Below are 27,416 nucleotides of genomic sequence, written 5' to 3'. Positions count from 1 at the left end.
CTTTCACTTTTTACTTTCACACATTGGAGAAGGAAATGGCAACCCACTCCAGTGTTCTTGCCTGGAGAATCCCAGGGAAGGGGGAACCTGGTGGGCTTCCGTCTGTGGGGTCACACAGAGTTGGACACGACTGAAGTGACTTAGCAAAGATGTCTACATCTCAGTCATCTGGAATCTGTGACTATGTTATATTATGAGATAAGGAAGAGTTAAGATTACAGAGAGGATTAAATTTACTAATCAGTTGGCCTTGAGTTGAGGATTATCCAGGTAGTCCCAGTGCAGCCACAGTAGTCCTTATAAGAGAAAGAGGGAGGCAGGAGATTCAGTGTCAGATTGATACAGTGGAGATGCAGCTCTTACTAAGGCTGAATTTGGAGGAAGGGCCACCAGCCAAGGAAAAGCTGGAAAAAGCAAGAAAATAAAGTTTTTCCCTATAGCCTCCAGAAGGGATGCAGCCTTGCAGATACTTTTCTTGGCTGTGCCGAGTGGCATGTGGGATCTTAGTTCCCCAACTAGGGATCAAACTCACGTTACCTGCAGTGGAAGTACCTTATTCTTAACCACTGGACTGCAAGGGAAGTCCTGTAGACACTTTGATTTTAACCTAGTGAGGCCCATTTTGGACTTCTGTTTTCCAGAACTGTAAGATAATAAAGTTGTGTTGTTTTAAGCCACCAAGTTTTTGGTAATTTGTTACAGCAGCAATAAGAAACTGACATAGTCACTATACTATACTGCATCTCATATTATACTGCCAGGCCTTCCCACAAGGCTGATTTGCTTCTGCATATGCCATTCTACCTCCTTTCCCTACTTCTGGCCCTCTCTTCAGTCTGGTTTGTTGTTTCACCCTTGCATTTCCATCTTACTCTGTGGCACTTCTCATATTGCTTCTCAGGTAATATAGATCTTAGCTATCTGTCTGCCTCCTTTTCACTTTCAAGGTTTAACTCAAATATCACTACTGCCTGAAAGTCTTCTCTGAACTTCAGCCCCTCAGCCTGGACTAGTTATTCCTGCTCTGTTTTCTGTAATAGCATTTGCCAATCTTTGTCATAATATTTACTTCCTCAGTTATAAATGTTTACTTATCTGCTCTCCCGCTAGACACTGTTTCTTCTCATCTTAGTATCTTTGGTACCCAGCCTAGTACCTAGCACATTTTAAGAGCTTAAATAAAGTTTGATGAATGAATCAATGAGTTATTCTATCTCTTAGAATTGCTATTGAAATATTATATTTATCCTGAGCTTGAAAATCTTTTTTTCTTCATTAGAGTATGAAAAATAAGAAACATAGCTCACAATGGTGGCCGTTAAAAATATGGTAATAACCCTGATGATCTGAGATTCATCTTTTTCAATATTCATTGTCTCAGATGATCACTAAGTTTTAGTGCTATTTCCCTAGATAATAGTGATTATTTTCCTTTTTCCCTTCAATTTTGCATGACAAAATGTCAAATATTTTACCTGGCAAAACGTTTTGCATATTGGGATTCCATGTATGGTCTTACTTAGACCTTTGAGCCAAAGAAACTTCTTTGGCTCTTATCTTTGTGGACCTTCTAGATTTTTATCTTTCAGCTACCACTCAGGTAAGAGTATCTCCATTCACCTTCCAGGAATCTTCACTTCTATGCCTACAAAAACATTCTGTAGCCTTCTTCTTCACTGTATTCTTGGTCTTGAGAGTCCCTACATGAACCACAGATGAACTCTTGAATCTTAACCTGGCTTATACAGGAGAAAACTTCACCTGACTTTTTTGTTTCTCCTACAGGCTCCTCAGTAAGCAAGTTTACTGACTCACAGAAGGCAGCTTTTCTTTTCCTTGATGTCTATACCTTCTGAGTTCTGGTGTGCTATAATTCTGAGGCAAGGCCTGAATAAATTGAACTTTAGCTTAGATCATGACTGTTTTATAAACAAATTTAAACTCAAATTTATAAAAAATACATTACACAGAGCATGAGAACGCATAAAAGCACAATTCACAATTTAGATATTCCAAAGGTGATTCTGGGAATCTTTCTAAAGATGCATACATGAGGAGGAACATTCTGGTTTGCAGTTTTGTTCCCTGCCTTTGGGGATGAAGCAGCAAAGGAGTTAAAAGCCATATAAGAATAGTGGGCGCAAGGGAAAGCTGGCCAATTGATGGGCTTGTACAGTAAGAATGTAATTTTCATTCAGAAGAGTTGCTGACATTAGAGATTTTTCCAGTGAAAAACGGCTCTTGGATCCAATGGATGGTGTGAATGCATTTAGAACCCTGGATGAAGGCTTAATGAGAATGTCTTCTATTTGATTGGTGTTTGTATGGAATCAGATTACTGTAGAATGTGGAAAAATGGTTTGCTCAGTTTCTAAACAAAATGAAAAGCATTGTCCTAATTGAATTTGTTTTGACATTCTTGCTGCCCCACACAGGTCAAGCTGCAAGATGGAACAAAAGAATAAAGCTAGAGGGTAATGTGAGGCCTTGACCAGAATGCTGTAAATGTTAGGAATGGTATTCTTACTAGCATATGAAACCTTTAAATAAAGAATGTTATGAGGGATATGCATTCATCTCCATATTAAAAAGGCCATGTTGGAAATAAAATGTCATGGAGTTTAGAAAAAAATGAGGATTAAGAGCTCCTGAAAATTAGCCTTTGACTGCTGCTAGAATTTGATTATATGGGCTTCTATGGTGGGTCAGACGGTAAGAATCTGCCTGCAATGAGGGAAATCCATGTTCAATTCCTGGTTCAGGAAGGTCCCCAGGAGAAAGAAATGGCAACCCATTCCAGTATTCTTGCCTGGAGAATTCCATGGACAAAAAAGCTTTGTGAGCTACAGTCCATGGGGTTACAAAGAGTTGGACATGATTGAGCAACTAACATACACATACAATACTTATGCATAGACATTTTTCTTTAAATCATTTGAGGTTAGGGCTCAGCTCAAAATGAGGGGGGCCTTTAGATATTGTAATAAAGGAGTTAACTGCAGTTAAGTTGGAATACTAACATAATAATATTTTTGTAGTATTACAGTATGTGTGCTCAGTCGTTCAGTCATGTCTGACTCTTTGGGACCCCATGGACTGTAGCCCGCCAGGCTCCTCTGTCTATGGAATTTTCCAGGCAAGAATACTAGAAATCTCAGGGACAGAGAGGCCTGGTGGGCTGTAGTCCATGCGGTCGCAAAAGAGTTGGACACAACTTAGTGACTAAACCACTACACCACCAGGCACTGTTGTAAATGCTACATATTAACTCATTTTAGTAGAATTTCAGTGCATTCTGGTGTCTTGATTCAGGCCATACAATCTCAAAGAAGTAGCTAGAAGCTTTTCCTCTTGGAAAAAGATATATGGGTAATTTTAATGCTTTAATATAAATCTGAATACTATTTTGAAGACTTTTCAGAAATAAACATCTCATCACTCAATATTGTGGTTGATCAGAAATGGCTGTGAGTGTCCTTTTCCTTTTCCCATTGAAAAGCAACTCTTGTTTAGTTTTTTGTCTTCCCCCATTGATGTAGACTACTAAATGGAGTAGGGTAATTCCTAGAAATCATTTTATAATTATATATTGTCCTTTTCTCTGTTCAAATGAATAACCCAGGTGGTAGTTATTAGTCTATAACCTCCTTTTTAGCAACATGTATACCTTGTATATATACACATTGTTTTTGCAGAGAACTGCTTAAGGGATGTGGTATTTTTTTCCAACTTGTGTTCAAATCTGTGAAGTGAGAAGCAAGCATCTGATCTTCAGTTCTGAATAGGTTGGTTGTCCATCAGTATACAGACAGCTTATTTCATAAGTCTTCTGCTCCACAGAGGGGCTGGGGTGGGGGGAATGAATTTATCATTTTTAAGTGATTATGCTTTATGCATATTAGATGTTTAAATGAATTTTCCAGACAGATCCTTCCTGTTTTATTTTCTTCTACATAAAATATTTCTAAAATAACAAAGATAATTCAATCTTTTAAAATATACACGTAATTCCCTTAATAGAGATCCAAGTAGAAGAGTACTGGTAAACTAGGTAATGCAAGGGTATCTCTAAGTGAATGCACGGGCTTGGGAAGTCTCATTATTCTGTAACTGTGTTGCTGGCACAGATGGAGAGCGGAGACCATTGCCTGCTGAAGCTGGTGCTGAGAAGGGCCTGTGGCTGCTCTTCATAAGTTAATACAAGGAAACCCTCTTGATTTGCCAGAGGAGTCTGGGAGGGGAGCAGATGGCCACAAGAAGGGCCCTCCAGCTTACTCAGCTGCTCTGAGAAGCTTAGGGTGACCTCTCTAATACAAACAAACCAAATAGCTCTCAGGGTAATGGGGCAGCATCATTTATATTCCCAAATAACAATACTGCTCCTCACTTTGCAATCTCTCGCACCCTCATCCAGTGTGTGGGTGCCATCTGCTTCTTATAAACTTATATAGGCTGGTTGGGATTGCTATTGACTGATATCTCTGGGAAATGTGTTCTTTACTGATTACTTTTGTATGAATATGATAGATATATAAGTATTATGTCTGTTTGCGTAATTAAGAAACTGAGGCAAAGAGGAATTGAGGGGCATTGGAATTAGAACCCAAGCACCTTGATTCCTCAGCTCAGTGTATTACAGAATGAGTCCATAGAGCCATTCCAGCGCTCTTGTTAAGCAGTAGTTATCCAGCTTTTGAATAAGGTTTTCTAGAAGGGAAATTAGTTATTTTGAGCATGTCACTTTCACAGTTTTAAGCCTTTGTGTGACTACCATTTTGCTAAGTGACAGCAAGGAAAAAGAGTGGCTTCTAGTATACTGCTATAGCCTTCCAGGAAACAGGAATTAAGTGAGAAGATCTAATTTATACTATATAGTTTCATCAAAACCAAATTTGTTCAAGAGAAAAGTGTTCTGGTGCAAAGAAGTTACGTAGTTTGTGTGTGTGTGTGTATCTAAACTGACTATAAGAAAAAGTATTCTTTTTGTGAACCACTGCTCTCCTTTTCCCTGCCATTGGCTGAAACTGCATTCATTGTCATGCATTAGCACCTGCTCAAGGGTCTGGTGAATCAAAAGAGCAATGAGCAAAGTGGTTTTAATTGCCCAAGCTTTATTGAGGCGTTTTTGCACTCAGAAACACAAAAGACTTTGAATGGTGTCAGAGGGCTATACTGAGAAGTGCTTTCCTTTAGAACTTTCAGATGAGTCACTCCCTGTGTTGAGATATTATCTTGTACGGATGAGTTCATGAGCCCGTCTTCCTTCCAACTGTGAGAGTATCACAAGCACTTGTCAGTTTCAGTTGCCTTTAACAATTGCCCGGAAAATCAGGCAAACATTAGAGTTTACTGGCTCGTCGTTGGTGCATCTTTGTATAGCACTGTGCTTGCTAATTACTTTTATTAAATTCTGTATGCATAATTTTAACTGCCTAGTTGTATTCAGTATGACTTATTGTAGTAGTTAAGAGCGACTACCTAGTGCAAAACCCACTTCAGCCTCTCACAGGCTGTGTGATGTTAGATAGTTTCCTTTACTGTCTGAGCCTCAGTTTCATCATCTAAGAAAGGGGACTAATACACAAACCTATCTTGTAGAGCTGTTGTGAGGATTTAGTTAGATAATACATGGAAAGTCTCGCACATAGTGAGTATCCAGTGATTGTTAGCTAATGAAACTTCATATTTTATATTGTAGAAAATGGGTTGAAGATTGGCAGAAGCATAACAGGTGTCCATATGAGGCATAAATACGAATTATGGAAAATAATATCAATATTTCACTATTATTGTATTCAAATTATTGTTACTTTGTTCACCATCCCAGTAAAACTGTTTAATTTTTGGTTGATTTTATTTTATTATAAAATCAGGAATTTCATAAGCATGCTTAATTCTCTGTGAATCATGAATGTGGATGTATAAAGATTCAGTTTAGTGTTCATTTACTCATTCATCCATAAACAGATACTTATGAAACTCTTAAAATGTGCCTGAGATGAAAACATAGGATGAAAAACACAATTCCTGTTTTCAAGGAGTTCACAATTTAAAAGGCAAAGGCAAATATAAAAATGATTAATTACACTGATATCAAGTGCTGTAAAAGAGATATGACTGATAAAAAACGAGAGCTCGGGAAGCATTTAGGACTTCCCTGGAGGTCCAGTGGTTAAGACTCCACACTCCCAATGCAGGGGGCTGGGGTTCAATCCCTGATTGGGAAAGATTGCACATGTTGCACCATCAAAAAAAAAAGAGAAGCATTTAATTCTCTAAGGATATCAGGGAAGATTCCCCAGAGTAGGTATCATTTGAGTTGAGATTTAGGATAAGGAGGTGAGAAACTCACACCTAGTATGGGGACATAGTGGCTAAAAAAACATTGCATAGTCAAGAACCTGCAAGTAGCTTAGTATGTTTAGTGCACTGAGAAGTGGCAGGAAGCAAGTCTGAAGAGATAAAAAAAGAGACTGCATCATAAATTTGAACTTTATCCTACTATCAGTTAGGAATCATTTAAAAGATTTTAAACAAACATTTTTATAATTTTTTTTCTATGTCAGATTCTGTGTTAGATACCAAGACTATGAAATGAATAGGTCATAGTTTAGTAGGAATGCCATGATTTAGGAAGATCATTCTGTTCATGTTATGGAAGATGAGAGGGAAATAAGACTAGGAGGCAGGAAGATTAGTTAATCCAAGGAGGAGATTATTATGATCTTGGTCTTAGGCAGTGTTAGGGGAGTTAAAGGATGAGTGTCTTGGTCCAGGCAAGGATTGGAAAAGGATTTCCAGACATGAGACAGAATGAGAAGGAAATAAAGTTTATTAGAATGGGAGACACTGTTAGAACAGTGGGCCAGCTCAAGGGAGAACCAACGCTGAACAGGGATCCTTGCTGCTGCTGCTAAGTTGCTTCAGTTGTGTCCAACTCTGTGCAACCCCATAGACGGCAGCTCACCAGGCTCCTCTGTCCCTGGGATTCTCCAGGGAAGAATACTGGAGTGGGTTGCCATTTCCTTCTCCAGCACAGGGGTGTTTAGTCCACTTTTATACCCAGGGTACAAGGAGTGGGATAGCTGTCTTGCAGGTCACTTGCTGATTGGAGAGGCACGTATACTTGGTGGGGGAAGAGTAAGGCAAATACCTTCTCCCTGTGTGCGGCAGGAGGAGAGACAGGTTATACTGTTCAGGAGGACCTGAAATCTGTTAATAATTACAACATGGGGGAGGGAAGGACTATAAGGATCTAATTTTTCCATTCTGGCATTCCAAGACCCTCCTTGGTTTTATCTGCTCTTTCATCCTTGGGTCACCACAGAGAGGGGCTGGAATGGAGAGATACTTAGGAGGCAGAATCTGCAACATTTAGTGACCCTCTTGGGTATTGAGCATCGGGAGGAGCTAGGATGCATCTCAGAGCCCTGGCTCCTGCCTGCTTCTCCAGCCTCATTGTATTCCCCTTTCCACCCCCATCCCCCGTTCCTATTGGCTTTCCAGTTGCTGGTCTTCTTTCCATTCTCTGAACATTCTGTGTTCCTCTTGGCCTTTTGCACCTCTGCATAGTCTTCCTTTGCCCTTCGCATATGCACTTTTTTTTTCTACCTGGAGTCATCTTTACCATTACTCTGCCATTCCCCATCCTTTTGCCTAGTTAATTCTGGTTTATTCTATAAAATTCTGCATGTTATTTCCTCTCAAAATGTTATTTCCTCAAGGAGCCCATCCCTTACCACTCCCGTCCCTAAATCAGGTCATGTCACCCATATTATATACACGACTTAGCATCTGAACAACAGTCATTCTGTACTTTTTCACAATTAGAACTAAATAATTACCTGTGGGTTTAGTTGTTAAATATGTCTCCCCAGCTAGACTATGTTATTGTTGTTGTTCAATCGCTAAGTCACGTCTGACTCTTTACAACCCCATAGACAGCAGCATGCCAGGTTTCCCTGTCCTTCACCCTCTCCTGGAGTTTGCTCAAACTCATGTCTGTTGAGTCGGTGATACCATCCAGCCATGTCATCCTCTGTCTCCCCCTTTTCCCCTGGCCTCAATCTTTCCCAGCATCAGAGTCTTTTACAGTGAGTTGGCTTTTTGCAACAGGTCCCTGAAGTTAAATAGATACTATAAACTCAGGAGTTGTTTGGTCTTTCTATAGATGTATCCTTGGGATCCAACATGGCAGATCTTAAATAGTTATTAGTTTAATGAATGAATTACTCTTAAGATACCTTTAGAAAGAGAAAAAATTAACATATTTGTATGTTTTGGCTCTTTGAATTTCTTGTAGTCACTTAGATAAGATATGTGCTGTCTTACACATGGATTACCAGATTGAATCTGACGGGAGACCACAGTTCGCATATTCTTTGCCATTTGTCCCTGTTAGGGGACATTTTTTTTAATCAGTTTGCAAATTTAGTATCAGTAGCTGACCGTGTACAAACAAAGGATGAAAACTGAGTTAGTAAAAAAAATTAAGGAACAGTACCCAGCATCACTCTGATTTTCCTAAGCTAGGAAAATGAAATGTGATTGTTAGGAGCATAGACTCTGAAGCCAGACTTCCTGGGTTCATATCCTAGCTCTGCCACTTACAGGCTGTATAAAGTTAGGCACCTTAAATAATTTCTCTAAGCCTGTTTCTTTACCTATAAAAAATGGGGGTAATAGTACTAAACATATAACATTGTGGTGAGGGTTAAATGATATAATGCTTATGAAAGAACACATGGTAAGTGCTCAAAAACTGTTAGTGATGAAAAATTATTTTCTTTTTAAAGCAAAAGAAGCAATTTGGATGTATTCAAGAAGTATATTAATTTGAGGGAAACTCTTTACAAATTTATTTTTCATTGGTTTTAAAGCCTAAAATGTTTCAGAATGTGAATTTACAGTCATTTTAATTTCTGTTACCATGACTGTAATCATTAATAAAATTGGGGTAAATTGCATAACTTCTGTGAGCCTATTCCTCATCGATGAAATTATTAGTCGATTCTGGGTAAAATGCCCTCTTGTAAACTAAACTGTAAGCTCCACAGGCACAGATGTTAAAGTTTCTTCATTTAATAAGATTCAGTTTTGCAACTGGGACACCAGATAGAGTTTCGTATGGAAGTGATATTTGAGCTAAGCCATGAAGAACATAGGATTTCCTTATTTGGGAAAGAAACTTTGTTTATATTTTCCATAGCTATAAAACTGATTGATCCTTAGCACTTTCTGTTTAGTCCAAGGTTGGGTCCAGCTCATGCCCTGGATTCCCCAGCCGTGATACTGGTAGAAGAAATGTTAAGTAAACAGTTATATTTCCATTTCCACTTATGCCACTATTTAGTTTAGAAGGCAGGGGAATAAAAACTCTTTTAAGCCATGAGCCATTCCTGAATTTTTAACAATTTCTTGCTAATATTGATGTTTTCAGAGCTCTTGTTGCACATTTAAGCATGACATGTAAGCAAGACTGCTTACAAAGAACTCAGTTGTTAGGGGCCTATGAGGCCATTTCAGCACACTTTTTGAATCTTGTCTCATTCTTAAATGGCACTTGGAGCATGTTGAAGGTAAGGAAAACATGGTACACTTATAGGATAACATGCTTGTAGGGGCTAACCTCATAGCAGGTGTTTATAGTTCAGCTTTTTTCCTGGAAGCTGAGATATCAGAGCCACTGTGATATGTAATGAAGAAAGTGCTGCAGTACAATTTTATTCTAAAATTTCTAAACAGTATAGAGGCCAGCTAGGAAAGGTGCCTCAGCCATAGAACAGTAAGCTGAAATTTGTTCACATCTTTTTTCTCAAGGCAGAGCTAGCTTTGTGACTTGGGGATGGGTTGGAGGGATGCAATGCTTGTAAAACTAAACAAGAAGTCCTTGAAAGTATGTAGTGCATTCAGGCTCACTCATTGTTAAAGCACTTGAGTACCCAACCACCACCATGGGCTTCTCGTTGAGGTGGTTTCTCTTCTTGCAGAGTATGGGCTTTAGGGCATGTGAGCTCAGTAGTTGTGACAGCGCAGGCTTTGTTGCCCCACGCATGTGAAATTTTAGTTCCCGGGTCAGGGATCACACCTGTGTTCCCTACATTGGCAGGCAGATTCCTAACCACTGGACCACCAGGGAAGTCTCTTATTCAAGCTTCTTGATTAACCTTTTTGAGATTATGAAAAAAGGTATGAAATGTTCCCCCAGAAGAATGTACATACATACAAACAAAAGTTTTCTTATTAGTTCTGGAGGTCCATAGACTTCAGGGTAAGGACTGTTTTTCTAGATTGTGTTCCTTAAGAACTATACCTAGATTTCATTGACCTTTGACAGAGCCTGCTGTGTATGTGGGACATACTCAGTAAATAGTTTCTGAATTGATGAACTGGAATGCAAAATGAAAATCTTCAAGTTTCTTACTAGAGAATCTCTAAACCTGTCTTCTTTGTTTCCTTAGGCTTCCATCTCAGTGGCACAGTAACTGAACCTGCCACTACTTCTGAACCAGCAGTGACTTATAAAGTTGCCATCAGTTTTGATCGATGCAAAATCACCTCAGTGACATGTGGCTGTGGGAACAAAGACATATTCTACTGTGCTCACGTGGTAGCACTCTCACTCTACAGGATCCGTAGACCAGATCAAGTCAAATTGCGTCTTCCTATCTCAGAAACCCTTTTCCAGATGAATAGGGACCAGCTACAAAAGTTTATTCAATATTTAATCACGGCACACCACACTGAAGTTCTTCCTACCGCACAGAAATTGGCAGATGAGATTCTGTCCTCCAACTCTGAAATCAACCAAGTAAATGGTAATTGTACAATATTTTTGTTGCTAAAAAATCTTATTTTGTTGCTTTATTGCATGTTCAGAGGTTGGGATACTTTTGCCATTTTAATCACTTAACTTTAATCAGTTTATTCTATCCAAACTATTTATTAACTCTGTTTCTTAAAGCCATCCAATTGTCCACCTCATAAAGTTTGGGTGAAAATGACAGAGGATGTTAGAGTTATAAATTAAACCAGTTTGTGGACTTCATGTGTCCATATACTCCTTGCCTCTAGGAGTCTGGAATATTCAGGCGTGAAAGAAAACATAAAATAATTAATGTCATTCAGTGAAATGAAATGGATATCAGAATTCTTTAACATTTCAGGATCCTGCATAGCACCTTGGTTGTTCTAAAGAGTGTCTGTTTGCTTTGTGTTTATGAGCTATATAATGGATGGAGAGAGATACCATATTCACTTATTCATTCAAGAAATGTGTGCTGAGTACCTGCTCTATGAATGTGATAGTGCTGATTGTTGAGGGCATAAAATAGACATGGTTCCTGTCTTCAAATATCTTACAAACTGAAACTCCAATACTTTGGCCACCTCATGCGACGAGTTGACTCTCTGGAAAAGACTCTGATGCTGGGGGTATTGGGGGCGGGAGGAGACGGGGACAACAGAGAATGAGATGGCTGGATGGCATCACCAACTCGATGGACATGAGTTTGAGTGAACTTCGGGAGTTGGTGTTGGACAGGGAGGCCTGGCGTGCTATGTTTCATGGAGTCGCAAAGAGTCGGACACGACTGAGCGACTGAACTGAACTGAACTGAGTAGAAAAGATAGCTAAGTCTGAAGTAAATGCTTGCTTTTGTTATGAAGCCAGGTTGTAGATACTTAATCATAGGAAACTGTTGAAGAATTTTGAGAAGAGGAGCTGTATGAGCCAATTTTTCACTTTGTTGGTTAGGTTCTACTATGTTCCAGGCATCATACATGAGAACCTTATGTGTGTTTATATATGTTAATTCATTTAGTTTTCAAAACTACCCTGTGAGGTAGATATTATAACCATTTTGTAAATAAGGAAATTATTTATAACCTAGGCTCACCTGACTTCAGAACTCAAGTTTTTTATACCTCTCTATACTTCCTTTCTATTTTTAGAATATAACTTTGGTATTAGTGTGAACAAGGCAGTGAGACTAGGTTAATGGCCTGTATAATACTATGGTCTATGTGCTAACGGGCCTGCCTTTCCCAGTTGCCCAAGAAAACTAATCAAGTCCTACATACAACCTCACCACTTCTCAGAAATAAAGACAGTCAGACAAGCTTCCAGGAACTCTTGCTGACTAGCAGAAATAATCTTCTGTTGCTTTATCCTCAAAGTTGTGTTTATATGAGGCATGCATGCATGCTAAGTCACTCCAGCATGTCCGACTCTGCAACCCTATGAACTGTAGTCCTCCAGGCTCCTCTGTGGGATTCTCCAGGCAAGAATACTAGAGTGGATTGCCATACCCTCCTCCAGGGATCTCTTCCCAACCCAGAGATTGAACCTGTATCTCTTGTTTCATGCAGGAGGGTTCTTTACCACTAGCACCACCTGGGAAGCCCATTTATGTGGTAACTGAGCTCTATTTGAGAGATACTGTTAAAGAGTAGCTTTCTAAAGGGGCTTCCCTGGTGGTTCGGTGGTAAAGAATCACCTGCCAATGCCTCAGTGGTAAAGATTCTGCCTGCCAATGCCAGAGACACAGGTTCCATCCCTGATCCAGGAAGATCCCACATGCCTGAAGCAACTAAGCCCATGTGCCACAACTGTTGAGCCTGTGCTCTAGAGGGAGCTGCAACTACTGAAGCCCATGCTCCACAAGCCCACACGCCTAAACTATAGAGTAGCTCCCTCTTGCTGCACCTAGAGAAAAGCCTGCACAGCAATGAAGACCCAGCACAGCCAGAAATAAATAAATAAAAATAAAATTATAAAACTCTAGTTCCTCTTGCCATAAGGGTGGTGTCATCTGCATATCTGAGGTTATTGATATTTCTTCCGGCAGTTTTGATTCCGGCTGTGCTTCATCCAGCCCAGCATTTCACATGAGGGACTCTGTATATAAGTTAAATTAGCAGAGTGACAATATATAGCCTTGATGTACTCCTTTCCCAGTTTTGAACCAGTCCATTGTTCCATGTCCAGTTCTAACTGTTGCTTCTTGACCTGTTCCTACAGGTCTCTCAGGAGACATGTAAGTGGTCTGATATTCCCATCTTTTAAAGAATTTTTCACAGTTTATTGTGATCCCCACAGTCAAAGGCTTTTGAATAGTCAATGAAGCAGAAGTAGATGTTTTTCTGGAATTCTCTTGCTTTTTCTATGATACAGTATACTATGCTAAGTCTCTTCAGTCGTGTCTGACTTTTTGCGACCCCATGGACTGTAATCTGCCAGGTTCCTCTGTCCGTGGCATTCTCCAGGCATGAATACTGGAGTGGGTTGCCATTTCCTTCTCCACGGGATCTTCCCGACCCAGGGATCGAACCAGTATGTCTTACATCTCCTGCATTAGCAGGCAGGTTCTTTACCACTAGCGCCACCTGGGAAGCCCTTCTATGATCAGAAGGATGTTCCATTCCGTTCCATCGCTCAGTCGTGTCCGACTCTATGCGACCCTGTGGGCTGCAGCCTACCAGGCTTCTCCGTCCATGGGATTCTCCAGGCAACAATACTGGAGTGGGTTACCGTTTCCTTCTCCAGGGGATCTTCCCGACCCAGGGATCGAACCCGGGTCTCCCGCATTGGAGGCAGACGCTTTAACCTCTGAGCCACCAGGGATGTTAGCAATTTGATATCTGCTTCCTCTACCTTTTCTAAATCCAGCATGTACATCTGAAAGTTCTCAGTTCATGTACTGTTGAAGCCTAGCTTGAAGGATTTTGAGCATTACCTTGTTAGCATGTGAAATAAATGCAAGTGAAATGAGTGCAGTGTAGTTTGAACATTCTTTCGCATTGCCTTTCTTTGGAATTGGAATGAAAACTGACCTTTTCCAGTCCTGTCCTATAGCCACTGCAGGGATATGTATAGAAAGTACTTAGACACTGTCATGTAGGAAGCACTCAATAAATGGATGTTTTTAACAAATATTGAAAGATGAAAGGAGTATATTTATTTTTCTTTGCCACATTCAGTTTACAGAAGTAGTATAGGATATATTATTTGCCCACCTGGGTTTTAAATCTAGACGGTCAATAGGACATGCATTTGTTCATTCTATAAATATTAATTCAATGCTGTAATGATCCAGGCACTGTGAGGTACAAAAATGAATCCCTGCTCTACTCTTTAAAAGCTTCAAGGTAGTTGCGAGTATATGAGACAAGCTTCATTCTAATGTAAAACAAAATGCAACAGGTCTTTAAGAGAAGTAATAATAAAGTACTAAGAAGAGAGTTACTACATTACTATCATGCATATGAGTATGAAGGGCATACTTTTGACAGGTGAGGTGTATGGGGTATATGGTGAATTCAGTGAGAGCCCCTCCTGCCAAGTAAATTTCAGCAGTATTAGCCTCTCTGTATACTTGTTTTTGCAGCCTTGACTATAGAGCTGAGGCAATACTGACAATGAGAAGTAATGCTTTTTGGCCAAAGAACAGGTTGTGGGGAAAGGAAGGGGAGTAAAGGGAAAAGCGTAAGTAAAGTCATCAGGAAATGTCATTGACTTCTGGGTACACGAAGTTTCTAGTTGAAACATAGCATAAGTATAGGAAAGACAAGACTAGAAATGAAAGGGCCTGAACAGGGAGGGCCCTAAATGCTAAGCTAAGTTTAGACTTCATTTATAAAGAATAGTTTATCACTGAAGACTTCTAAGCAGGGAAAGGATATGATCAGAACTGTGTTGAGAATAACACATTTGAAGAAAAGTAGCATATAGCAGATTCCATAAACTGGTTGCTCCTACTGTTAATTAGTATTTGGAGAATAAATATGAGTCCTCCTGATTTCCTAGATGATAAGATGCACTGAAAAAGCATGGCAGAAGAGCACCATTCTCTGCAGACCTGGATTTCATTTAAATGAGGCTTTCATATAGGAGGACAAGAAGAAAGGTAGATTGATGAAACATGACATGAATTTGTAACCAATTGCACGACCACACATATAGAGTATTGACTTACACTATAAGACTATATTGACTTATAGTCTTTTGTCACTTGGAGACAGGATTCTAAAAACTTATCACAGGACTGAGTCTTTGAGAAAGTGAGAGAAGAAGATTCAGTTTTCATTCCACAGATATTTCTTAGGTGCCTGTCACATTACCAGAACTGTGTTATAGTTGATTCAACTGTGAACAAGGAGCTAACAGGCTACTAGGGGAGAGGGATGTGTAAATAACTAACACTGTGTTTTAAGTGATGTCATTGAGCTGAGCCCAGGAAGGAAAGATATTCTGAGTATAAATGTATAAAATATCACTGTATATAACCCTGCCTGTGCTTTAGGTAGCAAGTTTTCAGAAATTTAGAATTGTTGACTCCACTTGAGAAGCTACAATTTTATAGTGAATTTTAAAAAGAGAAAATTTTATTTTCTACGAAAGTATTTTTTTAATTTTAAAATAATATGTGTGCTTTAAGACTTACTTTAAACTTCAAAGAAAAACAAAATAGAAGAAAAATTACATTCTCCTAGGGGGAAAAAATACATCACTATTTTCGTGTTTGTGCATTTTTACCCCAGGATGATATTTGTAGACCCTGCTAGAGGATACAACTGAGACTTTAGTGAACATGAAACTAGCTCTACTCTCTTGCGTTTATTGAGAACCACACAGTTGAAGAAACCCAGATTAAGGCAGAAGGCCCATCTGTTTCTGAATCTGCTCACATAGGGCTGCTCCTGCTGAGTGTGGAGTGGAGGAACTCAGGAGACTCATTTCACTATCCTGTTCCTCGCAGGTGCTCCTGACCCCACAGCTGGGGCCAGCATCGATGATGAAAACTGTTGGCATTTGGATGAAGAACAGGTGAAAGAACAAGTGAAGCTTTTTCTCTCCCAGGGTGGTTACTATGGCTCTGGAAAGCAACTCAATTCAATGTTTGCCAAGGTAAGACATGAAAAGATTATTTTTTCCTTAAGTAAACTGGGCTCACCACACTTCTGGCTTCATGCCTTGTAGCTAGCTCACTTGACCTACCTGAACTGAATGCTTGAAAACTACTTGGTGGGGAGGGGAGCTGAGCAGAGCAGACCAGAGCAGATTGCATCCAGGGAGCCCTACTGCCTCACTCTGGTCGTCCTCTTCCTCTTGCTCCATACTCTCTAAATGAGTTTGCATTCCTGGGGGAATTAGTAATGAAGCTACCTCCCCCTGCCTTGAACCCAAGGCTGCCCAAGAGGCCTTAAAGAGACAATATTTTGTTGTTTTTAAAATATTAACTTATTTATTTGGCTGCAGTGGCAAGCCACTCCAGTGCTGTTGCCTGGAGAATCCCATGGATGGAGGAACCTGGTAGGCTGCAGTCCGTGGGGTCGCTAAGGGTTGGACACAACTGAGCGACTTCACTTTCACACATTGGAGAAGGAAATGGCAACCCACTCCAGTGTTCTTGCCTGGAGAATCCCAGGGACGGGGGAGCCTGGTGGGCTTCCGTCTATGGGGTCACACAGAGTCGGACACGACTGAAGTGACTTAGCAGCAGCAACAGCAGCCAGGTCTTAGTTGTGGCATGTGGGATCTAGTTCTCTGTCCAAGGGTTGAACCCTGGCCCCTTGCATTGGGAGTGCACAGTATTAGCCACTGAGAAATCCCAGAAACTTAGTATTTTGGAACTGGGGGCACTCACGGCAGGCTTGCTTTCTTTTCTAACACCTTTGGTGAAATATAATTCACATATCATAAAATTCACCCATTTAAAAAATTGTACAATTCAATAGTTTTTAGTATATTGACAGATATGTACAGCTATCACTGCAGTCAACTTTAGAACATTTTCACTATCTTAAAAAGAAACCCCATTCCCTTTACCTATCACTCCCCTTTTCCCCATGCCCCTCTTCCCCAAGCCCTAAGCAACCACTAATGTACTTTCTGTCTTTATAGATTTCCCTATTCTGGACTTGCCTAGGAATGGAATCCTATAGTATGTAGTCTTTTGTGACTGGCTTTTTTCTCCTGGCATAGTAGTTCAAAATATTTAAAAAGATACATCCATGTTGTAGCATGTGTCAGTACTTCACTCCTTTTTATGGCCAAATAATATTCCATTGTATGGATACCACACATTTCGTTTACCTGTTTGTCTGTTGATGGACATTTGGATTGTTTCCATCTTTAAGCTGTTATAAGTAATGCTCCTATAAACATTCTTGTAGTGTTTCTGTGTGGACATATATATTTTCATTTCTCTCTAGGAATGGAATTAGTAGGCCATGTGGTAGCTCTATGTTTAATCATTTGAGGAATTTCTAGACTGATTTCCAAAGTGGCTGCATCATTCTACAATCCCACTAAACAGTGTATGAGAGTTCTGATTTCTCTATATCCTTGCCAACATTTATTATCTGGCATTTTTATTCTAGCGATCCTTGTGAGTATGAAGTGGTATCTCATTGCACACAGCAGGCTCTCTTGATACATGCAGAGAACTTGCTTACAGAAGAAGAGGTCTTCGTTTTGGCTCCTTGGATACGCTGTGCTTAGATACTTCATTCTCCTCCCCTTCCTTCTCCTTCAACTTTGTTATGATGTAAAGTCACCAACCACCTGCCCCCTCTTATGTGTCAGGTTCGAGAGATGCTGCGGATGAGAGATTCCAATGGAGCCAGGATGCTGACACTAATAACTGAACAGTTCATGGCTGACCCACGACTCACACTGTGGAGGCAACAAGGAACAAGCATGACAGATAAGTGCAGGCAGCTCTGGGATGAGCTGGGTAAGTCCCCATATCTCAGAGAAGTGCTATGTCTATCCTATGAGCTTGTCCCCAGCAATAGTGAATACTTGTTATTAGTCATTACATAGATCTTGCTAAGTGAACTTTAGCCCAAATTGTGGAAGATTTAGGTTCTACAGAGGCCACCCAGAGTCATTTTGAACTCACTTGTGTTTCTTCCACAGCCTTATGTTTTGCAGCTGACACCAGCGTTCTATTCCAGATATTACCACACAGAAGCTTTTAGTGAGAGAAAACCTTTGCCTTGGCTTCTGTCTCATGGCATTAGCTTGGCTTTCCAAATACTTACTATTCTCATTTTTCTTACATTCCCTGGGTCTGCTTTTCTTTATTATTTCCAGCAAACTTCTTAGCCATAAGGCCATTTCTAAGCCTTGATCCCTGGACTTCTATTTTTCTTTCTCTATTCTCCTTTGTTCAGTTCAGTTCGGTCACTCAGTCATTTCCGACTCTTTGCAACCCCATGGACTGCAGCACACCAGGCCTCCCTGTCCATCACCAACTTCCAGAGCTTGCTCAAACTCATGTCCATCTTGTCAGTGATGCCATCCAACCATCTTATCCTCTGTCATCCCCATCTCCTCCTGCCCTCAATCTTTCCCAGCATCAGGGTCTTTTCCAGTGAGTCAGTTCTTCGCATCAGGTGGCCAAAGTGTTGGAGTTTCAGCTTCAGCATCAGTCCTTCCAATGAATATTCAGGACCGATTTCCTTTAGGATAGACTGGTTGGATCTCCTTGCTGTCCAAGGGACTCTCAAGAGTCTTCTCCAACACCACACTTCAAAAACATCAATTCTTCAGTGCTCAGCTTTCTTTATAGTCCAACTCTCACATCCATACATGACCACTGGAAAAGCCATAGCTTTGGCTAGACTAGATGGACCTTTGTTGGCAAAGTAATGTCTCTGCTTTTTAATATGCTGTCTAGGTTGATCATAGCCTTTCTTCCAAGGAGCAAATGTCTTTTAATTTCATGGCTGCAGTCACCATCTGCAGTGATTTTGGAGCCAAAAAAAATAAAGTCTTTCACTGTTTCCATTGTTTCCCCATCTATTTGCCATGAAGTGATAGGACCGGATGCCATGATCTTAGTTTTCTGAATGTTGAGCTTTAAACCAACTTTTTCACTCTCCTCTTGCACTTTCATCAAGAGGCTCTTTAGTTCTTCTTCGCTTTCTGCCATAAGGATGGTGTCATCTGCATATCTGAGGTTATTGATATTTCTTCCGGCAGTCGATTCCAGCTTATGCTTCATCCAGCCCAGCATTTCTCATGATGTACTCTGCATATAAATTAAATAAGCAGGATGACAATATACAGCCTTGACATACTCCTTTCCCAATTTGGAACCGGTCTGTTGTTCCATGTCTAACTATTGCTTCTTGACCTGCATACAGATTTTTCAAGAGGCAGGTCAGGTGGTATGGCATTCCCATCTCTTTCAGAATTTTCCACAGTTTGTTGTAATCCACACAGTCAAAGGCTTTGGCGTAATCAATAAAGCAGAAGTAGATTTTTTTCTGAAACTCTCTTGCTTTTACTATGATCCAGCGGATGTTGACAATTTTATCTCTGGTTCCTCTGCCTTTTCTAAATACAGCTTGAACATCTGGAAGTTCATGGTTCATGTACTGTTGAAGCCTGGCTTGGATTTTGAGCATTACTTTGCTAGCGTGTGAGATGAGTGCAAATGTGTGGTAGTTTGAACATTCTTTGGCATTGACTTCCTTTGGGATTGGAATGAAAACTGACCTTTTCCAGTCCTTTGAGAACTCTTTTTTTTTTTTTTAGTATCATGACCTCAGAGTTACCTCTGTGGTGATCTCTTCCTCAACCTCTTTCGATTATCTCATTTCCAGTCTCATATTAGCTGCTGCCCTATGACCGTTTCTATTGAAAAAATCTCCTAATCACCTCAAACTCGAGAAATCCAAAAATGAAATCAGGCTTTCTATGAAGAAAGATTCCCCTGAACCTGGCATTGGCACCACCATTTCTTACTCCACGAAACTTATTGTCAAGCACTCATTTTTGTTTCATTCCCTACATCCAGTCACCAATATAATTTGATTCCTTGACCTTTAAAATGTAATTTAGTGTCCATTCACAGTTTTTATTTCTTGTCATAACTGGCCTGGTTGAGGGCCTTGGGACTTTTAGATTAAATTAGACCTGTGGCCTTCTGAACGGGCTCTTTGTTCAAGATTCTCGTCATTAAGACCATCTTCTTTAGTCATTATTTATCTTCATCATTCCCGTTTCAATGACAGTTTTGCACTGGTGATACTCAACTCCCCTCCCTGTTTGCAGAATCCTTCATGCTCTGAACTTACAATCCAGTCACGGCCCCACTTTGGGGTTATACTAGAAAAGTTGTCTATGGCATATTCTGAAATTTCTAATATAGCTTCTCTGTACTTTCTCCACCCTAGAAAGCAATGACAAACTTTCCTCTCGTACAAAATAGCACCAAAAAACCACTACAGCTTAGGATTTTAGTGAATTCCCCAAAGCATATATTAATACATTATAGTCTTAGAGCTAAAAGCTTTGGGGTATGAGGCTTAATGATTCGAACTTTACGTGGTTACTTTGGGGCTGGTAAGTGTGGGGTTTTGGTTTGAGTGCTGGGGCTTCATATCACCTGAGGCACTATATAGCTTTGGAGTTTTCTTTAATAATGAACAGCTACATTATTGAGCATTATGTGCCAGTCTCTGTGTTAAAGATTGTATGCATGTTTAATTCTCATAACAAACCTATGAAGTAATTGTGTGTTTATTGCAAAGAAACAGAGACACCTCTGGTTACTTCTGGATACAGAATGAAATAAAGAAGTATAGAAAACTGTCTCTCTGACACAATTACATTTTCCAAAGTACAGGCATGTTGAACTATTAATTTAAAGTTACTGGTCCAACCAGTTGTGACCAAGGTCATGTAACACAGTGCATGGCAACTTGGAAACAGCTTCTCTCAGAAAGGATTGAAGGCATGGACCCTTCAAGGGTAAGACATCAGCATCTCCATATGTTTAGGTGAGAAAAATGGAGCTCAGAAGGTTTTTTGTTCAGAGTCACACACTAGCAGGTGGTGGCTCTAACACTGGAGCCCCAACCTGTCCAACTCCAAATCAAGCATCCTTGTGCAACATCTCCCTCAATTTCATCTCGTTATGTACTGTTTTCCCCAAAAGTGCATGTTTTTTAAGAATTTGAAATTAGCCTTCAGAGCATCAGGTTTATCTGAGGCCTGAATCTCTTGGGAATAATTTCTGTGACAATTGCAGGATTGTGTTGTGGATTTGGACTTGGCCTTTGGCCTTAGGTGAGAGGAAGTAAGCAGAGCATGACCCCAGTGCTTCTAAAGCTTTTGTTAGATACTTAGATTCATCATGAAAAGCTCTTGGTTGTGACATTTTCATATCTAAGAAATTGCTGTACCAACCTTCCAAGAAACTCTCAGCATTCCACACAGACCACTATCTATGATCTTCCCAGAATCACCTGGGATACTTGTTAAAATAGATTGCTGGGCACTGTCCCAAGTTTCTGATCTTGTCAGTTGGAGTAGGACCTGATAATTTGCATTTCCAAAAAATTCCCAGAGGATGCTGATGATGTTTTTCCAGAGACCACATTTTGTAAAACACTGCGTTATTGGGTTAGACACTAGAGCATGTGCATTCATGCCCCTCCTCCCGACTACTCTGAGGGTTCCTCACTGGTCAAAAGGCCTGCACCTCTGGGGATGGTCTCAGCAGGGATAGCAGGAATGGGAGGAGTGGCCTCAGAACCTTCAGTTTCTGAACAGGAGATAACAGAAGCAGTCAGGCATGGTTTTCTCATCTCCCCACGTCTGTACCCATATACTTTTTAAAATATATATATTAATTGGAGGATAATTACTTTATAATACTGTGGTGGGTTTTGCCATACACTGACATGAATCAGCCACGGTGCACATTTTTAAAAATTTTCTTTTAAAACCTATAAAGTATCTCTGCTCCCATAAAAGACCAGCCTTTACACATTTGCTCCTGTTCCTATGCGATTTCCTTTTCTCAAGAATTTTGCCTCTGCAATTACTCTTTTCTCTGGTATCCTTAATTTCTCCCTCAATACTGGATCAATTTCATCAGAATACAAATATGGTCTAATATTTTCAGTCTCATAAAATGCCTTTGATTTTCCCCTCCTCCTCTAATCACTACCCCATTTCTCTTTTTTCCTTCAGAACGACACTTCTTGAAAACCTCGTCCCTTTTTCCATTTGCTTACCTCCATATGCTCTCTTGAGCCCACTGCAGTCTTCCATTGCTCATTGCTGTCACTCTACTGATAAGTAGCTCTGGTTAAAACCACCAGTGTCTGCCATATTGCTCTTCTCTGTTGTTACTTTACTTGACCTCTTAGCAGTTTCCAATAAAATTGACCATACCCTATCCCTGCATTAATTTTACAAGAAGCAGCAAACAGTGTAACACAGACACCATAGGAGAACTACTATGTGAAGAAAACAATTTTTTTCATGAGGTTTATACAGGCCTTTAGGATTCTTAAATTCTAAAGTTGAGAAAGTAACTTTTATGATCTGAATATTTGTGCATCTTTCTTACTGCCACACTGTTCAAAATTTTTTTACCTCCTATATATTAAGGATTTCTTGCCATCTGGTGTTCAGAAAGGACACTTTTATGAATAGGAACTCACAGTCCCAATAGTATTAAAAGCTGACATCATAGATTACAAAAATTTTCTATCAAAAGGAAAAAACATCCAATAGACTACAAATATTCAAAGAGACTATAATGACGTCTCAGCATTTTTGCTTTCACTTATGTCCTTCCCCCTGTTTTGGTACATACTTTTCCGCCATTTCTGTGCTTAAACAATTCCTATTTATCTCTTGTTCTTCTTTTATTTTTTTTTTTTTAAAGGCATTTAGTCTATTTTTCAAAAAATATTTTTGCTAGAAGGTTTGAGTAATTTTACATGATCACAATCTTTAAATAAATTTTTTCTGACCAAAAGGTACCATTTAAGTGGACAACTTGTCTAGATCTGCTTTTGTTAACATCCAAATATAATTAGCACGTCTGATGGTATTCCCTAGGTCTTCTTAAATTATCTACAGGCCAGGAGGCAGAGCCTAGCACATAACAAAGTATGTGCTTTATAACTGCTTATATTTAGTTTCATAACAGTTAAGCAGAGCAGGTAGTCAGCATATCTGATTCACACTATTAACACACTGGTTCTTGCCTGAAGGGTCTGATCCATGCAGAGCTCCCAGTTATTCCTTCCAACCCAGGAAGCAGTAAACCACAACTGCAGAGGAAGGGGGCAGCTCTGCTCAGGCTAGTGCTGGCGGTGTCTCAGGTCTGTTCCTCTGTTCCAACTATGAATCCAAGGTGACCAGTGTTAGTTATAGTCAATGATACACAGAAAATAAAACTCAAAGCCAAAAAAATGATTTGGGACTGCTGGCAGCAAGCAGCTGCTGCTTCTCCCTTTCTTAAGAGAGGACTGGTTCTCTATGACTGAGAGAACTAAAAGTGAAAGTGAAGTCGCTCAGTCGTGCCTGACTCTTTGCGACCCCATGGACACTAGCCTACCAGGCTTCTCCATCCATGGGATTTTCCAGGCAAGAGTACGGGAGTGGGCTGCCGTTTCCTTCTCCTTGTTCTTCTTTTAAAATGAAGTAATACATGTACACAGGTTAAAATGTCAAATGGTTCTACAAACTTTATAATAAAAAGTAGTATTCCTCTGCCATATTCCTTTACATTGTCAGTTCCTACTTCTTAGAAAGATCAATTTTTAATTCTTTTAGCTGCTTTTTCTAATATGCCTCCACTTTTCTATTTGACCGTTCTTTCTTAATTTTTAAAATTATAGATGCTCTGTTTTTCTTCCTACAATGAAAGATGAGGATTTACCTCTCTTAAGGTCACACCCTTAGGGTTCTTTCCCAAACAGCCTTTCTCATTCTTTTCAATATGCATAGGCTGAGAATGTTCCAGATCTTTAAGTTTTACTTCCTTTTTGATGAATAATTCTGTCTTCAAATAATTTCTTTCTTCTTGCATTTTACTCCAAGCACTCAAGAGGAACCAGGCTGCTCCTTCAACACTTTGCTTAAGTATTTCCTCAGCTAATCTTGTTACTCACAAGTTCTACCTTCCACAAAACCCTAGGACATGAACACAATGTCTCAATTATAAAAACCACCACAGTCTTCTCAGAACCAAGCAGGGAAAGAGGACTGCATGGTGGAGGTGGGAGTGTTCATTTGTTCCATATGTATATTTTTCTTAATCCCTCAGTTTTTAGTATGGAAAACCTACCCTCAGCTTTGTGTCGTATTCCCAATCCAGAGCTTCTGTGAATCAGTCTTTCCAGTGAGTAAAGCTCTGGTTTTCTTCCAGGAGAGGGAATGAGCAGGTACTGAACTACCTCGAATATTTATGCCTGTTTTTATCTCTCCACTTTTGTTTTAATAAAGTATCAAGAGGGAGTGGTGATAAACATACATGTTTAGTTAGCCATTTTTAACTAGAATTAACTCATGTTTATTCTTCAAGGACAAACTCAAATGTTGTAACTTGTCCTGACCCCATGTACAGAGTTAATTGTTTCATCATACCTATTCTCATAACACTTTACATATGGCTATAATAGTATTTACTGTGCTTTGTTATAATTATTATTATTTGTGTATGTGTGTGCTCAGTCGCTCAGTAGTGTCTAACTCTTTGTGAGCCTATGGATTATAGCCCACCAGGCTCCTCTGTCCATGGGATTTTCCATGTGAGAAGACTGGAGTGGGCTGTCATTTCCTTCTCCAGGGGATCTTCCCAACTCAGGGATCAAACCTGCCTCTCCTTTTTCTCCTGCGTTAGGAGGTGGATTCTTTACCACTGAGCCACCTGGGTTACAATTACTATAAGTTAGGAGTCACTCAATTTGACTCCTAACTATAATCCTCTTAAGAGCCATCATTATACAATATTTAATACTACAGTGTTATGTAGTATAGTTTCTTTTTCATTGTGAATTTGAAAAACTTATTTGAACCTATAGAAATGAATTTTTATCTTCTAGTTAGTACCTGCAATTGAGGCTTAAATGGTCTTTTAAAACATTCTTATTTGACTTTAAGGGGTCTTGAAATAGTGTCTGAATATAGCTCTATCCTTAGATGTAGCTCCATCCCAAAGAATGTTTAACTTAAGACACTCTGCAGCCAGGTTTTATTGTTAACTTGAGATTGAGAATATTTCTGGCTCAGCCACATTACCAACTTTGAAAAGAGGAAGCAGGTTTGCTTGAAAAGAAGGGTGATATGATCAAAGAAACAGTACTTACTGGTTATGTGGAATATGTGATAGTCAGCTATAGTGACAGAGAAGAACCAAGAATGTGATAGTTTTAAGGCATCATAGCTGATCAACAGTATCAAAATCCAAGTCCAAATAAATTATTTTCCCTGGAAAAAGGAAATATAATTCCACTACATGCCAAGTAATATGCCAGGGTCTCTATATTATGATCTGTTTTACAGTTGAGGGATTTGAAGCTCAGAAAGCCCAAAATCAACTAACCAAAAATTGAATCCTTTTCTGAGCACCTTCCTTGTTACAGTAAATGTCCTTGCTCTGTGCTATTATTATACCCTGAACATATCTTTATCTTAATGCTTATCATATTCAAATGACACTGTGTTTATTTTTCTGTCTTCCCCCACTGGAGAGCTCAAGGGTAGGAACAGTGTCTTATTCTCCAATACAAACTCTTGAACAAGAAAGCTCTCAATAAATGTTTGTTGGACTGCAGATTTGAGCTCAGAATTCAAGTCCGAATCTATCTTGTTCATCAAACACAGACACATACCCAGATAGCAAGATAGCTACTCTGCTTTAAGAAACCTTTGGGAAGGAAAAATAAGCATTTCTGAAAACTTTAGCAGATATGGTTTTTTATATTGAGAACGGATGTTTTGGAAACTTTTCCTATCAACTGAAAATAGAAGAAAAGAGTAAACTGAAAAATTAAGGCTTAGACATACATCAAAGGAGAGATGTCAAGGATGTGGTTGCTTTCTTTTCCAGGGGCCTTATGGGTGTGCATCATTTTAAATCCACATTGCAAATTGGAAGAAAAATCCTGTTGGCTGCAGCAACTGCAGAAATGGAATGACCTGGATGTCTGTCCCCTGGAGGATGGGAACTATGGGCATGAGCTGCCTAACATCACCAATGCACTTCCCCAGAATGCCAGTCACAGTTCAGGTGAGCCAGATGTCATTCTAGGGTCTTGGTGCCTGGAACTCCAAAAGGTCAGAGGTTAAAGCCCTAGAATGAAGGTGGCTGGACAACTTTTGGACTGTCAGAATTGTCATCCTAAATAAGAAAAGCCTGTCCTTGGTTTATCTCGAAATGCCAAACCTTAAATAAGGGCAAGGTTTTTATCTTTGACATTGGAGATGCTGTCCTTTTCTACTCTGGGTGTGTCCTTACAGTGCCCAGCATAAACTCCTAGAACCCTCTGCATGAATCCTCTTTACCCTTCAAACTCTTCATGACTCATGGATCTTGGCCTCCATTGGGGTTGGTTTTATCTCAGAAGACTTACCTCAAGGGAAAGATGGAATACCTGCAGGGGAAAAAAAAAAAACTTAAAAAAATGTCCTGACAGCTGCTTTTCTTACTTTTCTCTGTTTTCCTCAAATTTTTATATAGCAGATATCTGGGGGGAGGAGGCAGGGGCCATGCTTCCAAGATACTGCTTACTCTTGCCCCATTTTAAGACAAATCCAGTACAATGATACTGTACCCTCTGCCTTTTGAGCCCACTGACCAGATATTACTGGGCATCAGTATTCACATCAGCTTTAGTTCATCTAACTCAGGCCATGTGCTGCTAGCAATTGATTGCTCTTTAGCCCATGGGGATCCTTTACTGCTAGATTTTATCAAACATTGATCTTACATGTCTTCCCTTTTATTGTAAGTGATAAATCTACTGATATTTTTAACCTCAAGGAGGAAATCACTTAAATTATTGCTCTTACTTGGTCTTCATCTACTGTTCTATGATTGATTATCAGTGTATTTAAGGCAACCAAGGTAATGAGAGATGAAAAGGCTACAACTTTGCCACATGAAGCTCCCCTTTCCTGGGTAGATCATCTAACCTCCACAACATAGGAATTCATGCTTTTAGTATTGGCTTTGGATTGGCATAGAGAAAATCAAATGCTGCATATAAACACATGCCTCCAATCTGGCAGTTTCTTGTATATTATTTTGGTTATTTGTTGTTACTGTTCCTTTTTTTTTTTTTTTTTTGCAGTGCTGGGTCTTCATTGCTGCACATAGGCATTATCTAGTTGCAGTGAGCAGAGGCTACTCTTTAGTTATACTGTGCAGGCTTCTTATTGTGGTGGCTCCTCTTGTTCCAAAGCACTTGTTACTGGTTCTTATTTGAGGGTATTGTTTCCTGTTAAGTTTTCTCAGGCTGTGACTGATTTATCACTCGTGTATGTTTACCTTTGGGCCTGATGGAGCAGTAGGCATCCTGCTTACTCTTCACTGCCATTTCTACATCATTATCCTATCCTCCTTCCTAAAATACCCCCAGTTTTAAAGTTGATG

General features: G+C 39.7%; 1 protein-coding gene across 1 annotated transcript in view; it reads left to right on the top strand.

The window, feature by feature from the left end:
• Positions 1-27,416, top strand: part of ZSWIM5 (zinc finger SWIM-type containing 5) — a 178,835-nt gene that overhangs the window by 112,757 nt on the left and 38,662 nt on the right. Inside the window, exons 2-5 of the mRNA XM_055402895.2 lie at positions 10,461-10,817; positions 15,759-15,907; positions 17,588-17,738; positions 25,872-26,051. Of these exons, the coding sequence (XP_055258870.2) occupies positions 10,461-10,817; positions 15,759-15,907; positions 17,588-17,738; positions 25,872-26,051 (837 nt within the window). The remainder of the gene's footprint in view (positions 1-10,460; positions 10,818-15,758; positions 15,908-17,587; positions 17,739-25,871; positions 26,052-27,416) is intronic.

This window comes from Moschus berezovskii, chromosome 4, assembly GCF_049115385.1.
Source record: "Moschus berezovskii isolate FMDL1 chromosome 4, NW_MosBer_1.0, whole genome shotgun sequence".
NCBI classification, from domain to species: Eukaryota; Metazoa; Chordata; class Mammalia; order Artiodactyla; family Moschidae; genus Moschus; species Moschus berezovskii.
Note: the sequence above shows the minus strand (reverse complement) of the source record. Positions and strands in the feature narration are given on the sequence as shown.